Genomic DNA, 17,013 nt, shown 5'->3' on the forward strand with positions numbered 1-17,013 from the left:
TAATATCTCTTAAGCTTCCAGTCATGTCTGCTGTGAAGCAGCTGTGTTCTCCAGGGAGGCATCTGCATGATGACCCAGTAGCCCAGTACTACATATCTCCCCTGATTAGGACTTCTTGAAGAGTTTGTGAACTATAAAGTTTGCTGGTTTGCTCCCAGCAGTGTTTTCTGTCCAGGAAGGGATCCTCCCACTCCTACAACCCCTGTTCTATTGAGCATTAGCAATAGAGATGGCATAAATAACAGAACAATCTACAAGCTGGCTCCACAGTCCAGCTCACTTACGCTCTCATTTCTTGTTTAAGCCAGTCAGATAGTTAAAAGAGAAAAAGGCACAAAATCAAGATGCTGGATTTGAGCAGGAATATGAGCAGCTAGGCTTTCATATTGTTACAAACTACAAGTATTTACTTACCAAACTACAGATAAAACTCATCTTATTGCCTTGATCTAGAAACAAAAGATCCAACTCCAATAGTACCTCTGCTATAGAGGCACAATGTTAAAAGCAGATCTTTGGACTTTCTATGGTCACGCTCATGGCAAATGATGGGAATTGCTCTTTTCCTAAGCCAGGAACAGTGAATGTTGTGAAGGTCAGCAGCAGGAAGCCCCTGCAAACCTCCAGAGCTCCCACTGCCACACTGTCCATCTTGGATCAATCTGATTTATATTCTCTCAAACCCACCATGACTCTTCATTTATTCCTTCATTTTCTACCAAACAACACAGGCCAGAGTCCTGTTCTTGTATGTGCCTGCAATTATCTTTAAACTACACATTGTTGTAAATGTGAACATTTCATTAATTTATGCAAATAGGATCTTGGCCAATGACTTGGCTGTTATTTATGAATGAATCATGCTGCTCTGAGTGGCTGGATATATTTAGCTCTCATTAATTTGTTCAAAATAGCTACTAATGGGTTTCTTTAGCACAGGACTCTTGTAACAAAAGGCAAAAGGATGATTGGATTTGTGAGGGGAGGGCCTAAGTAACCCTTTCAGTTACTGATCAGTGACCACCTTCTAAACACACTGCACTTCAAGTTACTTCAAGTGATTTTAAGGCAGTAGCAGGTTAACAGCTCAAGACAAAAAATGCAGGCTTCAGTTGGCCTCAGCCAACAGCACTGAACCATTTCTGGAAACTATTTGTTTTCCCTTTCTTTTGAGTGAAAGGAATGCTGTTAAAATTTCAGTTCTGAAAAAACTGGAGGCTCTGAGCCCAAATTGAGAATAGTAATATAAATAAGCTCAAATCTAGCAAGAGTTTGCTAGAGGGAGTAGCTAAATGTAAAGACTTCAAGAGAAACATGCCACTCAGCATGGTATAGATCTACTGGTTTTATGATTCAGAAATACTTTCCATTAAAAAAGGTTGCATACTTGGAAGATTTTATTGTATACTTGGAGAATTTTACGTGTGTAAAGTGCTGCTGAAATTTTTGTAGTATGTAATGAAATCTGTTTTGCAGAAAAATGTTATTTTTTACAACTAGAATCTCTTGCTAGCTGCTGTCAACATCATCTTACAGCTGCTGTTATCATCATCATCATCATCTTGTCTTTGACCTGAGGTTCCCTCATGCTCCTTTCTAGCTCTGACATCTCTTTGCTGTACCACACAGACCCTCATTGCTTTTAATCTCAGGTCAGTAAGGCCTCAGTGTTCCACCCCTTCTTCCCAGCTGTGTGCAGCAGGCTCCAGCTCCCCTCCTTCAGAGGCGCCCTGGAAGGTTGTGCAAGCTTGGTGGCCTGTCTGCTGAAGAGCCAGATAACATCCATGTACTAGAAACACCTGCTTTTCCAATTACCTAGTTTTCTACCCATGGTGATCTTGTACAATCTTGATCTAGATTTCAAGAACTCTGCATCAGTGACTTTGTTTTTCATTCACAAGAGTCTGTGCAGATCAGAGTTTCCACCCATTTTCCTTGTTGTCCAAGCAAATGTGCTACATTCTGTCAACTGTTTGTTGATATCATTTGGAGTACTATTTATTCTGAATTTAAAAAAAACAGCGTTGATAAATGTTATTAGAGATATTAGCTGGTATTTCAGTTCACCCAGTTGGGAGTTCTCTGCTCTTAGACTTTTCCTGCACAAATTCTGGAAACACTCCTATTGGAAAATATACTGCCATATTTGCTCAGAGTTTGTTGTTTTAGCAGACACCCCTGCCAGTATAACATTTTGACTAGAAATAACCATAGTAACAAATGCAGAAGGCTAACAAGCACAAAGAGTTCAAAATTGTTTCAACTACCCCTGTCCTGGCCTACTTCTTGTATGTTCATCAAAAGTCCTTTTAGGATAACCACAGCTGTTTAAATTATCTTTTTTCAGCCATTAGTGAATTAATGCCTCTTCCTTTCTGGGATTTAAAAGTGAGATGAGACCTCCTGGTAGGACTGAGAAGAATATTTAGAGCTTTTGCTTCCCACCCCTTAGGATGCTAGGAATGCTTACGAAGAGAGGAAACACTCTGTATGGATTCTGGTATACCAAAATTAAGAAGTGGTTTTGGCACTGAATACAGGAATGCAAAGTCTGTCTGGCATTTTGTCCTTCATTAATTAAATGCAATAGTTTTTCAAACAAACAAAAAAAAAACTGTGAAAGTTTCCACTTGAAGTTTCACATAGATGGTTCTTTTAGAAGCTGAGGGTTTGACCTAACCTAGTTTTGCATAAGACATAGGCTGTCTTAACCCCATATTTGCACTGGTGCCTTAAAGGGACATGTATGGACCTTGTGATATCTGTCAGGAGAGAGATGTAGCAGCTCACAACAGTCTAAGGCCAACCTGTGGCTTTCGAGCTGCGTGTGACTCAGTAGAGAGTCAAGTATGGCTCTTGCACCAGAGCTGTATTACAGATGTCAATGACTTCAGCTTTTTAGCTGTAGAGGGAAATTAGGAACCACGAGGGATTGCTGAAATCAGTGCTGCCTTGTGGGATGCAGCTGTGTGCTCACCCCGAGAGGGAGGGGAATGCCCTCGAGTGCGATCAGCGCGTTACTGCCAAGGCAGCGATCGCACAGATTGCGCTCCCCCAGCTCGCTGAGGTAGGTAGGTCTTGGCAAGCTTGTCTGGAGTGTTAGCCAAGCTCTGCTTCCTAAGAGCTCAGCTGTCTGGCCTCTCCAAATGTGACGCTGGACTCATGCAATTAAAGCCCTGCAGTTTCTGTGGCCAGTGGCACGGGCAGGAGTGACACATGGTGCCACCCTTCCTAACACACTCTGACCTCCTAGACAGGGTAGGCATTAACAGCAAGTGCTCCTGCAGAGGAGTCTGGGCTGGTGCTTCAATTCACACCAGTGGATCTAAAGCAAGAGGACCACCAGGACTGCCTTGCCTCTGGCCCACAGGATGTTCACACAAGCAAGAATTTAAAAATTCTTCCAAACACCTCTTGTTCATAGGACACTGCTTCTCAACAGCCCTAAGACGGAGCCCCTGTGCAAGCCCAGAGTGACACTGGTCAGCTCTCACACACAGGCTGTTTACAAGAATTTGCAGACCATTCTATTCTATATCTATTTCATGTGGAAATTTGAATGATATTTTGACCATCATTTATTTTCTTCGAAGGGGCCTTGATCCCAGAAAGGGTTGAGCGAACACCATGAAAATTGATTCTGGATATTCACAAGGAAAATAAAAGCAAACATAAAAATACTTACAAAAGTACCTGACGTTTTGTTATTTTTTTTTTACCTAACCAGAAGCTGCTAAACAAGAAGTTTCCAGAAGACTCCAAAACATTAAGTCAAACTAATATGACTAAGCACCCTTACTTTGGTATTTATCTCAATTTCAAAATACTTCAATCACTTAGCACCTGAAAAGTAACCCAGCTACGAAACCCTGCCATGCTGTGTAACTGCTCTTTGATGAAAATTACACCACACCTTATTAATCCCTTGCGGGGGCAGGGCGGGGGAAGAAAAAAAAGAAAGAAACCTCCTATAACTAAAGCCTGGAATGACTAGCAGCCAAACAGATGACACTTAAGCAAGTATGCCTAAGTACAGTACACTTCACAGTTCATCTTGGTATTAGTCATACTTTTAAAAACTCAGTATTTTAAACCAGCATTTAATACGTATGTCCACTACACATCTCCAGGATTAATCTCCTTAAATACAAATTTCCCTGAATAGGCATCATGTTTTCCACAATCTCATGACATTAATCAAACATCACTCCCTGCAAACTCCATAACTCTCAAATACAAGCCAGGTTTGTGAGTCAGCTCCACACACTGTAATATGATCAAAGCAAGACAAATATGGCACTTCAAAAGCTCACTTGCAGGAAATCTGACAGTAAAACCACCTAAAATAATTTTTCCAGATACTAGATACACTGAAAGCAATATGTTGTATCCCAGACTGATTTTGCTGAGTGTGTTTCACATTGAACAGAGCTCAGAACTGCAGGGTATTAAGTATCTGTTGAATACAATTTTTTTTGCACAATATTCAAACCTACAACAGTTCCACATAGCACTCATAGAAAACATATTATAAACAATACAAAAATATTACTAAAACCACCAACACTGTAGTAGCTTATAAAAATGCAAGTTGCATTTGCATTACATTCCATCATGAAGAAGATTCTTGCCCCCAAAGTGATACAACCAATATATTTCAATTTTAATATGCATTCTCAAAAGTTTAAGCTATTTTTTCTTTCTCTTGATATACCTTGCCTCTCTTTCATTGCAAGGTTTCAACTTTCAAATGACTAAACTTATGACTGAATGCTGAATACATTCTCCTTACTATTATGTTACAGCACGTTACTTTTAGAAGTAGATTGGTGGTATGACTAAGAGAGCAGTTTGTTTTTCCATTCTATTCTCCAGTATATAGTCAAAATTCCCTTTCTGAGCAGGCATGCAAGGCAGCTTACACCAGTAATATCTGTGAAAAGCAAGCTCAAAAGTTAAAGAAACAACCATTCAGACTTTTAAAAGCGTAACAATAGTTTCAAACATACTTTTCAAACATGTAATTCATTCTGCTCAGTGGCATGTTTTGAAAAGCTACAGTCATGCTTCCAGATTTTTACCTCCTGTAAGTGTATAAATTTAGGAGCAATGCAGACTTACTTCCTTTTACAAAGGAAGTTTTCAAATTACTAAACCAATACAACAGACTTCAAAGCTTTGCAGAAGTTTGTACTACTTGCTATTAGGAGAAAATTTCAAGCTACTGTTGTTTCTTCCTTTTGCTGAAAAATTGAACCATGATATTCACAATCTAGTTTCCTTTTCATAGGTAACACTTAAGGACATTAGTCAGATATTCAGTGTATGTAATTACTCTATCAGCTCTCTAGTTATTAAAGCAATCCAATAATGTTTTTCAAACAGGCAAGTTTAATATTGATTGAACTCTTCTTGACCAAGCAAGCTGCGCAATATAATAAAAGCTACCCTTTGCATGTACCACAACACAGAGATCTGCCAGAGCCCACAGTTATTAAACATTAATAACAACAGTTATTAAACACCAGCTGTAACTGCTTTATAGTTTCACATGTAGCCATGCACTGGGGTAATCTCTCTGTGATCTGGATCATATGAAATAGCTAAGACATTTTCAGGTAGTTTCTACATTAGGTGATCCTTTTGTCTTTCAGCTTTCATACTTTTTATGCTACAGTAGCTCACACACCAGGATTTTTCCAAAGGTGACAGTTTCTCAGTGACAATACAAACTCACAGGAGAATGCTCAGCCTTGTGAAGTGTTCCAGGAAGGTTCCAGCAGCCCCAGCACTGTCCTGCTGCAGTATCAAGATGCTGGACTGGGGCTAGCAGGAACCTCCACATCCTCCACAGTAATGGCCACGAGCGTCACTAGGTTGGAAAGGGGTGTGTTGTCTAACCCATTTCATAAGAAGAAGGACATTTATTATAGCAAAATCCAAAATATGTCATGGAAGTCCAGATTCTATATAATTAGCGAGTAGTAATTAATTTTCAAGCCAGAGGTTACTGCAGACACTTTACACAGTGGTTTAAGCTGCACTTATAGGATTTCACATTTTTAGTTTCTGCTGCTGATTCCGTGTTCCCTTCTGAAAACACTACAGTAAAAAAAAAAAAAAGTAAAAAAAAAATTTCATAGTCCCTTTCCCTTTCAGCTAAGTGTGTTCACCTTTTTTTTCTTCTTCTGTTAGGGATTAATTTTCAAGGACACGTTTTTTTCTCTTTAAAGCCAAAAAGCAGAGGGGAAACATTAAGGGGAAATAGGAGTTACAGCCTATAGCTTCTTTCAGGGATTCTGTCTGAGACCTTTAATAAATGCGGAGAAGGGATAAGAATACATGGGTTCTTCATTCCTGATATTTCCTTTCTATTTCCCATAAGCAGTGGTTTTGTCTTTAGCTGGTAAAGGTAAGCAACAGAGAAAGAAAAATTCAACCAATACAAAGACTACAATGTCTCTTTACTGTCTTTTCAGGTGCCTTTCTTATTCCCTACATCCTCTTCTTAATCATTGCTGGAATGCCCCTGTTCTATATGGAATTGGCACTGGGACAATATAACCGAGAAGGGGCTGCCACAGTTTGGAAAATCTGTCCAGTTTTCAAAGGTAAGTGTACCTCTGCTCCTCTGAACAGCACCTGAGGGTGCCACACACGTGTGATCACAAGCAATGTAAAGATCTCTCATCTTTCACAGACAAGGTGGTATTTGGTGACCTTTCCCCAACCCTTGAAGTCAGAAGTCTTTGTGTTATCAAAGGTGAAACAGGAAATGGGAAAAGCCACAGAAATAATTTCAGGGTGATTGCTGGCTGAGTGTAACAGAGGGCAATGAGCAGGAGCAGCTCAGCCCTGCCCTCCCTTTCCCTGTGTACTGGGGTTTGGAAGGAACTGGGAATCTCTAGGTGGATGGGGGGGTTTGCCAATCCAAACATTGGAAATACCAAATCCCATCTGGGTTAGTTCAGCCCTCTCTTCCCCATTGACTAAGGTAACCACTACTCCATTCAGGGCATGGAACTTCCTCTGCAGAAGCCAACATACCACAGTGGCTACAACAGTAAAATGGAGTTGTGAAGACTGCAGTTTGGCCACTAGACTTATAACAGCACAGGAGTTTTCTGTGGTATCTCTGTACCTCAGTTTTCCTGCCTGTGAAGTGGGAACAATTATCCTGATAGTCTTTGTAAAGTGTCTTTCAGATTTAGCAATGAAAAACACTTATTAAAAACTGAACATTATTACTATTGAGTGTTTACCACTAGGATTAACTCTCCAGCATCACTGAATAAAAGGCTCTGGAGTGTTGTTTGTGCACAGCATCATTCTGCAAGGAAAAATAGGTTAGGTGCTTCAGGGTGTTTGGCTTTGATCAGGAAATGATCAATGTATAAAAGAAGCCATATGTGCTCTGTACATGAAACAAGTATTTGTTTCAAGGAACCTGAAGATTTTTTTTCAGCATTGCTTGCCAGCAAAAAATATAAGTTCCTTTTTATGTATACCAGGCTGTATTTAAAATCTCATGCAAAAGCCTTTTCAACAGAGACATACCTGAAACTAAACCAGGCAAGCTCAGCTGACCTTAGAACCTTAAAATTCAGATCATGTTCATCCTGGGACTGACAAAAGCTGAGGAGCTTAACAATAGCAATCCAAACTTGATGGATCTGCTGCTTGGATATAGGTTACACTGAGTAAATGTTAGTCTTCTCAAAATACAGCTTTCCTCTTCAAGCAGTCTAGTGCCACACAATAAGAAAAGTGGAGGGGGTTTTTCCTACCAGTCAAACCCAAAACTCACAGCAAAATCAGTGATACAACAAAAAATAAGTACGCAATCTAATAAAATAATGTGCCTCAAAATTTTAAAATTAATTCATATAGATTCACCTAGCCCTTCTATAATCCTGTCATGGGAGATAAAATTCATCTCAGCACCCGGGAACCTGAATACCCTTGCTCAATAAAAATTCCTGTCAGTATTATTTATATACCTTTGGATAACAATGAGGATTTTGAAAACCTAAATGCAAAAATTAGACCTTCAGGATCTCAAAGCATTTGAGCCAAATACCACTGTGCTCAGAGGTATTCTGTGTTGACTTCAGGATTGAAAAAGATTATGAAAAAGGAAAATAGAACTTATTTCATGTATATTCTTGTTGACATTCCAGCTGTGCTTTTAAGCTGACATTTTCAGGGTGGACTAAACATACATTACTGTTGAATTTTAAGTTTCTTATTACAAGAATATAGAATAGCATAAGTTATTTGAGTCTCAAAAAGTAATAAGCATTGAGACATTTACACCTCGGTATAAACTCAGTACATTTAAAGTTTTGACTAAAACCTCTGATAACATGCAAAGACATTTTACTGCTAGAGCTTTGGAGTTGTTTCTGGGACAACTCAAATCTCTCACTCAAAGGAAAAATACACAGTCTACACAAATTCATAACAGCTTCTCTAAATGAACAGCACTATAGTTCTAATTTTAGCTATGAATATTATTGCTATGAACTCTAAGCACTCTACTTCTAATGAGATGCTATCATAACACATGCAATTACAAATATACCCTGTAACCTTTGTAACATAGTCTGTTTTCATCTCTGCATTTTTTTCCAGAGTCTATTTTAGACTGTGGGTGGTGCAGCATTACTTTTAAGAAAACCTAGAAACATAAGAGCAAATTCATTCCTGAACATTCTTAAGATCACAGAAAAGAGCTATTTTAAACACATTTGATCCAGTATTTTTTAATCCTGATATTAAACATCTCAGGTCCTCCTGGACCAGAGGAATTTCAGGAACACTTTTTTAAACAACAATCATCTAATTTTAGTATTTTGTATATTATCCATACTTAGTGTTTTAACATTCACCTTAATACTTAAGAATTATTCTTTTTGGGGATTCATAGCTCCTCTCCATTCTATTGATCATGGTGTATCACTAGAGTTTGAGTATTCAAGTACTAGATTCATTTAAGCTCCAAGCATTTGAAAATACTGTTTCATCTTTACTTTCACAATTATTTCCCCATTGTTAGGGATGAGCAAACTGGTTTACAGATTAAAAGCCTCCTGCAGAGCAAAGAGTAAATTTTGTACTGTTTTGTACTGCAGCAGTCTTTGAGCTGACAGCTCCTTCAGGGTCAGAATCTGTTCCTTATGCAAATTTTAGTCCTGGATTAATACTCAGAATGTTTGCTACTTCCTTCCATTATAAAGAAATAATAAAGCCTAATAATCTCCAACTGCTAGGCCTCTGATGCAAAAAATTAAACTGAAGAAAACTAGAAGATTTGCACTTAGTTGCTGTGACAGTACCCTCTGTGACAGTGATGACATTCATAAAATAACTGTACTCCCTACCTTTTATATGCAGTACATACAACTTTGAGGAAGGATTCAGAGAACAAAGCTGCACACACAGTAAGAATGATTGAAGTCAAGGTAAAGCAAGATTCCTTAACAATTCTGCCAAACAACTTTCATTGGGCTCCAACATTTGTATCAAAGCTTCCTCTCAAACGGTTGGAAAATGTCCATTTTCATGAGGAGAAAGTGCATTTTCTGGGGTGCTTTTGCTAAAGAGATTCTCCAGCCACACTTCATGATATACAAAAATACAAAGCCTAAAGAGAATGCTTACACTCTGAATTCTGTAATCCTGGAGAGACAGTAAAAGGGGTTGAATGTCACACACAGTTTAGCCTCAACCTGATAGTCACCAAGTTTTACTGGCATGGCCAAAACCATGGACACCTCAGTGGAACAGCACAGACTCTTTCATGCATGATTTGGAGCCAGTTCCATGCTGATGGAAGCCAATCTAGAGAGCAGTATTGGGAAAGAAACAAGAGAGGGATCAGTGTCTGTTCCAAACTAGTTCAGGGTGGGAACATGAGACATAGGGAAACTTCATTTAAGTGTCAAGCTTTACTTTTCCAAGAGAAGTTGCCAAGGTCCCTGACGTCATGAAGATGAAGTGAGTTTCACTCCTAACATGGGCTTGCAGTCTTCTGCATTGGAAGCAAATCAGCAATGGAGTTGTACAAGGACAAATTTTGACATTGCACTGTTTAATTTCTTTTTCTGACAAACAACTGGATTTGATAAAAGCCAGTCATTTTCCAGAACCATTTCTGTGATTTTTTTGTTTAGAGGTCAGGTACATTGTGTCCACATATGTGTATGCAAATGTCAAAAATTCCTTTTTATTGGTGTGAAGACCTAAAATGAATTTGCAGTCATGTATCATTGAGTTTAACTCCAGTGTTTGTATATACTGTTGCATGTCAAGTGCAATGTGTAATCTAGTTTTCCTTTGTCTTTAGGTGTAGGCTATGCAGTGATACTCATAGCTCTTTACGTGGGTTTCTACTACAACGTTATCATAGCTTGGTCTCTGTATTATCTATTTTCATCATTCACATTTGAGCTCCCCTGGACAAACTGCCACAACAGCTGGAACAGCCCAAACTGTACAGATCCAAAACTCTTCAATGCATCAGTGCTTGGCAATGGTACTAAATACTCCAAGTACAAGCTCACTCCTGCAGCTGAATTTTATGAGTAAGTATTGACCTGACCTTGCTATTTATTCAAAGTTCTATGTCTAAGGGAGTTTCCTCTTGAAGGTAAAATAGTTTGTAACCAGCCTCTAGAACAAGCATCGGAAGACTAAGGTTAAAGTGGAGCTGTAATGTTGGTCTGTATGCCTGGGTGACTGACTTTTGCCTCTGTGATCTTTGGTTTCTCCTGTGCTAATGCAGTGCTTGCTACTGAGCAAAATGGAATTGGACAAGACACAAATGTTCTCTATGTGCCACTTTTGCTTGCACCAGCTTTGCTAGGGCAAAGAAACACAGTAATATTCTGACAGAGGTGACTACATGCCAAACTAAGATGAGTTTAAGCCTTTAAAATAACCATTTGTTCACAGATTTGGACTGCTGCTCCACTCACAAAATTTCAGAGCAATAGCAGATTTCTGTTTGTTCCTCTGCTTCAATACTTCAATGAAGTGAGATAAAACACTAAGCAGGGGGAAAGAGCCAGGTTATAGAAAGACAGGCTTTTACCAATGCCAAAGCAAAAGAGTGTTCTGCAACACAGGCTGAGACAGGCAAAGTCAGGCTTAAATCAAACAGCTCAAATCAAACCCCAAAAGGTATATAAATTAACAACTTAACTATAAAACAAAGATACCAATCTCTGTATAAATATTTTCATTATGGACTTATAGGGGAAATGGGATTTGATTAGGAGAAAGGGGATGAGCATCAAACTATTGAATCAGCTGTTTAATTAATCTGAATAATGAATCAATTAATATTTCTGTGTTTGGAGTAGAAAGATACCAGGGCACACACCTGCTAAGCAGTTAGTCCAACCTTGTAGAAACAAAGGGAAAACACTGTTACCATAAATAACTAGTAGGGCTCTTGGGGTCTCTGTTTATAGCTCTTTAACATTTGTGGCCGCTGTTCCTTCTCTGAAGACAGCACAGTGAAAGATCAGTGGTGATACACAAACTGCTGGCAGGGGTTTGGGTAAACGAAACTCAGTGCTTTGAAAACAAGATGGGGGCTTGAGTTCAAAGGAGCTTACTGAAATGGCAAATAATGACAGCTGTGAAATCTACTGCCCTTACAATAGAAGGCTTAAGTCTTAGTAAAGTAAAATGCAATCTCTACTTCTTGCTTTGCCTTTTTATTATTTAAAAGGGTTCTGAGCAACTTCTGCTATCACATCATGCTTGGGTAATGATTTTGACTTTGTAGTGGGTGAGGCTGTGGTAGAATCGATTCACGATGTTTTGATTTAGTTCCACTGATCTGGGGAACAGCTCAATTAATGATTGTCTGTACACTGAAACTGGAAATAGTATGGTCCTTTCCTCATCATGAATGAGACTCAAGGTTCAGAAGGTAAGAACAAAAAGGGAATTTGACGTTTCATTATGCTTTAATCCCTGAATTTTCAGCTGTAATTAGGTCACTAGGCCCTGTACTTATTAATGACTAGATTACATTGCAAAAATGAGAAGGGTAACCACTTAACTAAAACACTCTATAACATCTGTTTTCCCAGCTGTAAAAACAGGGAATCACAAGGGGCATTATATTCACTTATCCAGTATTTGGGTGAGCTCATTGGGTCCAGCTGTACAGCTCAGGTGTCAACCCAAACTTGTACAAAGTCTCAGTGTATTCAGATCCAACCTATCAATGAAATCAGAAAACAGTTTCTTTCTTATATCAAATAACACAATTCATGCTTATGGTCTTCTTACAACAAGGAGAGTTGAATCTTTTGATTATAAAATTTCATATTTTGTGCCAGAGTCACAAAAGGAAATGGGAAGTGATACAACTTAAACTTGGTTCTCTAGTTTGTATAGTTACATCAGAACACTCACACACAAAGTTTTGGCCTCTGCTGGGTAGGCTGAGGGGGAAGCAGGGAGACCAAAAACACCAAACATTTATTTTGCAGTTGCAGAGTGACTGAAAAGAGGTACTTCCAAGACAGGACTCAAGCAGAGAGCTAGTACGATTATTCTGAAAAGACACAGACAGTTCTTTCTGGGACATAATTCCTTCACACTAAGCTGGCCTGACCAAGAATTTAGAGTTGATTATTTTCTAAAGCTCTGTAGCTGCCAGAGCTGACTGCCTCTATCTCCACCAGCACAGGAATAAACTGTAGGAGGAAGTGGGAGTGCTGTGATGTGACAGTTCATCAAATACCACAAGAAAGGTACCTCAAATTCAGCAGAAATATGCTGGTTGTCAGTACTTATATTGAGTGAGAAAAGGGAAAACTTGCAAACTAGGCCAAATCTATCAGCTGTCCAGTATCTGGGAGGAAAAGCAGAGAGAAACCTCTAAGCCTCAGACTTGGAAGAAATAATTTCAAGTTGCAAATTCCATGCCAAGGCAATGACAAGGAGAACCTTGAAGAACATATTTGGCTTTTGTTTTCAAGCCTCAAGAGCTGGGCAGGACTTAAGGTTGAAGTGCTTCTACACTGAGGACTGTAAAAGTTTTTTTACTAAGTTTAATTTTACTAAGTCTGGTTTCAGTTGTAGAGGGCTAATTCAGGCCGAGGTACCACTGATATCATGGGGACAGCTTCTTACTACAGGAAGGAATGGGACCTCTGCAATACTTCATTAGAGATGCTTAAAATCAACTATAAAGTATTTGTACACTGTAAACTTGGCAAAGCACTCTAAAATCTAATATCAGCTGGTGCCTTTCTGCTAAGTAATAGCCAGACATAAAAGAAATCCAGTTAGGAATAAAATGTCAACTCCACATTTCTTTAGGGACACACATTACTTTAATTCCTTCCCTCTTCAGTGGTTTGGAATTAAACACAGAAAATGAAAAGAACCTTCTATCCTTTCCACACATGTTAAAATAATTCAATATAAGCCTTTCTCTTTTTTTTGGAAGAACAGAAGTACATCACAAATAAAGCTCCCCTATCTACTCCATATTGCTCCTATTTAAATACTTTATCTGAACACAGGCATATTTTATATTTGTTCTCTCCATTATTGTGTCTGGGAAAAGTCTGTTATCATCTTGCTTTCATTTATGCTGAGAATTAAGAAATACCAGTTTGGAGGAACAAAAGCACTAATCTTCTCACAAGGTACTGTGCCTGCAAAAAATCACAATCTGTTGTAGAAACAAGTCTTGGCAAATTTTTTAGAAAAAACAGTGAAAATATCAACAAACATTGGGCTACAGCTATTTCCCTCTGACAGTACTTTTTCTCAGGGCTGTAAATCCATTTCTCCTGAATGAGAAATTTCACAGGGAAATTTTCATGCCAAATTCAGTAAAGGAAATTCACAGAATTCACAAGTCTACCCAGCTGTGAGCAATTACAAAAACCTACCTAAGAACAAGGAATAAAACCAAGATTCACTCACAGCAGTCTACATTTGTCATATTTATGAACATCACGTGTATGAAATTTATGAGAAGTGTGTGAACAAAAAACATCCTGAAAAAAAAACCCTCACCCCATACAACAAAGGTTACTTTTCTAGACCAATAGGTTTGTGCTTTAGGGTACAAGTCTTCACTGGAAATGCCACCCCAGGCAAAGGCTCCACATGGTTCAGTCTGACAGAAAATGGAGTGACCAATGCTGTGGACCCCAAAGATGCAGGAACCCATCCCCATTAAACAATTGGGAAGCAACTTCTCCCAAAAAAGAAAACACCACTTCAAAAGTCAGCACAAGCAATTCTGCCTATAATTCTGCCTACATTTATAATGTAAATGCTTATAAATTCTGCCTATAAATGCTTATAAAAACTTAATCAGAACTAATGAGAATGGATAGCCCTATATTCTGCTAATCACATCAGGTCTTTCCATTCAGCTCTTCTGAAACAGTAAATTTTGGAGATTCATGAATGTGCTGAAGTGGGGCACAGTAGCAAAGGAGGTCAGAATTGCTAAATTAGTGGGAGAATAAAGCTTTCAGTGCATTGAGATAAACATTCTCTCTATTATTGTGATTCAAAAAGAAATTTCACCTCCAATGGGGCAACCCCCGAGGTACAGACAGGCAGAGAATGAGATCCTGGAAAGCAGCACCATGAAAAGGGACCTGGGGGTCCTGGTCTATGGCAAGCAGGACATGAGTCAGCAGGGCCCTGGCAGCCAGGAGGGACATCTGGCCATCGGGGGGATTGTCCTGCTCTGCTCTGGGGCGGCCTCACCTCCAGTACTGGGGGCAGTTTTGGGCACCACAGTATAAAAAAGACATTAAGATGTTATAGAGCATCTAAAGGAAGGCTATGAAGATGGTGAAGGGCCTTGAGGGGAAGCTGTGTGAGGAACAGCTGAGGTCACTTGGGCTGTTCAGCCTGGAGCAGAGGAGACTGAGGGGAGACCTCAGAGCAGTTACAGCTTCCTTGTGAGGGCAAGAGGAGAGACAGGCACTGATCTCTCTTTGTGGTGACAGTGACAGGACCCAAGGGAGTGGCCTGAAGTTGTGTCAGAGGAGGTTTATGTCAGATATTAGGAAAAGGTTCTTCACCCAGAGGGTGCCTGGCCACTGGAGCAGGCTCCCCAAGGAACTGGTCACAGCTCCAAGCCTGACAGCATTCAAGAAGTGTTTGGATAATGCTCTCAGCATGGGAGATGTGGACATTTCTTAGAGATGTCCTATGCAGATCTAACAGTTGTACTCAATGATCCTTGAGGGTTCCTTCCAACTTAGAATATTCTAGGATTAAGTACAAATAATAATTTATGATAAGCCAGCCAGGGTGCCACTGGGAAATCATTAGATTCCCAAAATCTGTCTTGCAGTCCATTACACAGCTCCATTCTCCAACACAAGAGGGAGCTGAAATATCTAGAGAAAAACCCAAGTGCTGCTGCATCCCCTGGCATCCCCCTGGATTGTGGCCAGCACTCCAGGGTGGGGGTGAGGCACACAGGGCACAAGCACTGCACCTCAGATGGCTCAGCTGCTCTCCGTGCTCTGGGCTGTAGGACAGCACTGTCCCAGAGCCAGGACATCCTACTGCATTGCAGCTGTGCCTGCTCAGAGCTCTTTACAAAGCATCCAGAGACCCAAGCAGCTCAGAGAGCAGCCCCAGGTATGGCAGAGCTGGGCCTGAGCCAGGCTGCCCTGTGGCACTTCATGTGGAGCCACTCTGCTCTGCACTGCACCCCCAGCTCAGTGCTGCAGACACCCTGGAGTCCAGCCTGCATGGAGCTCTACAAGTTTTGTACCACAAGCTCTGCCTCACACTGCTGTGTGGACACAAACTGCCATGAAAACCACAGCTGAATGTAAGCTGAATATAAGTAGTGCTATTCATGAAATAAAAATACCTGGAGCTTGGCAAACTCTTGCAAAAAGGGCTCTATCCACATCATGCAGCTAGCCTAAACTTCCACAGGTAAAGGAAAACCACATTTCATGCTCTGAAGGAAACTGGCAGCAATGATGACTGAACTGTGGTTGCCCAAATATATAACACAGAAGATGCATGTAGAAGAGCCTTCTAATTGAGCACAATTATCATGCTTCAAAATGCCTTCTAAATTGAGTATACAATTTAATTTCTATAGATTGCAGATTGTATACACTGACAGTTCTTTCAGCATCTTCAATCTACAATTTGCATTAAGTTTTAAATCATAAAAACATAGTCAAACTACCAGGATAGGAAATATAGCTTGGGACACCAGGACTATGTCTATTTATATCTTGTCCATTTTGCTGATGCTTAGTTTATGCAAGCCGTTTGGGTTTGTTCTCACAAATATGACTACTAATTTTTAGAAGTACTTAGATGTTCCTAGAAGTACTTAATATGTTAACTAGCAAATACATTTGTGAGTTAACATACTAATTTATTGACAAGTGATGACATTTTTGAATTCTGAATCAATCTGATGCAACGCATGTAAAATTTAGATAAATGACACCCTTCTATTGAGCACATCAAATTTAGGCAAGTAACTTTTGCCTCTAATAAAAAGAGAAAGAATGAGCTTATAAAGCTGTGTAAACATATTTGGACCAAAAATTAAAATTATTATTGATTTTGAATTGAAAAAATGAGGCCTACTCCAAGACCTTAAACTTAATCTATTTATGCAAACTTTTCTAAATTTCTAAAAGACAATTACATAAATCTGTCCAGGGATGAATAATACATAAAGATCCCTAGAAAGTACCAGTCTGACAAAACCATCCCAGAGAATTCTACACCTAAAACTCTTAAATACTGTTTTCTGGCAATAGTTTAAATATATTGGAGTGAAAATGATAGAGTAATTTTCAGATCACAACCCTTGGCATTTCTTTATTTCCTGGTTTGATTCCCTGTTTATGTGCAGATATTCACCACTTCTATAATAAATGTGTTCTGAATTGCTCAGGGTAGAGACAAAGCACACATTTATAATAATCCGTATTTTACAGAAGGGAAAGCCAAGACACAGAAGAA

General features: G+C 39.4%; 1 protein-coding gene across 1 annotated transcript in view; it reads left to right on the forward strand.

Annotated features, from left to right (window-relative positions):
* Positions 1-17,013, forward strand: part of SLC6A2 (solute carrier family 6 member 2) — a 56,069-nt gene that overhangs the window by 16,800 nt on the left and 22,256 nt on the right. The window contains exons 3-4 of the mRNA XM_053952889.1: positions 6,480-6,611; positions 10,349-10,586. Of these exons, the coding sequence (XP_053808864.1) occupies positions 6,480-6,611; positions 10,349-10,586 (370 nt within the window). The remainder of the gene's footprint in view (positions 1-6,479; positions 6,612-10,348; positions 10,587-17,013) is intronic.

Source organism: Vidua chalybeata, chromosome 11, assembly GCF_026979565.1.
Source record: "Vidua chalybeata isolate OUT-0048 chromosome 11, bVidCha1 merged haplotype, whole genome shotgun sequence".
NCBI classification, from domain to species: domain Eukaryota; kingdom Metazoa; phylum Chordata; class Aves; order Passeriformes; family Viduidae; genus Vidua; species Vidua chalybeata.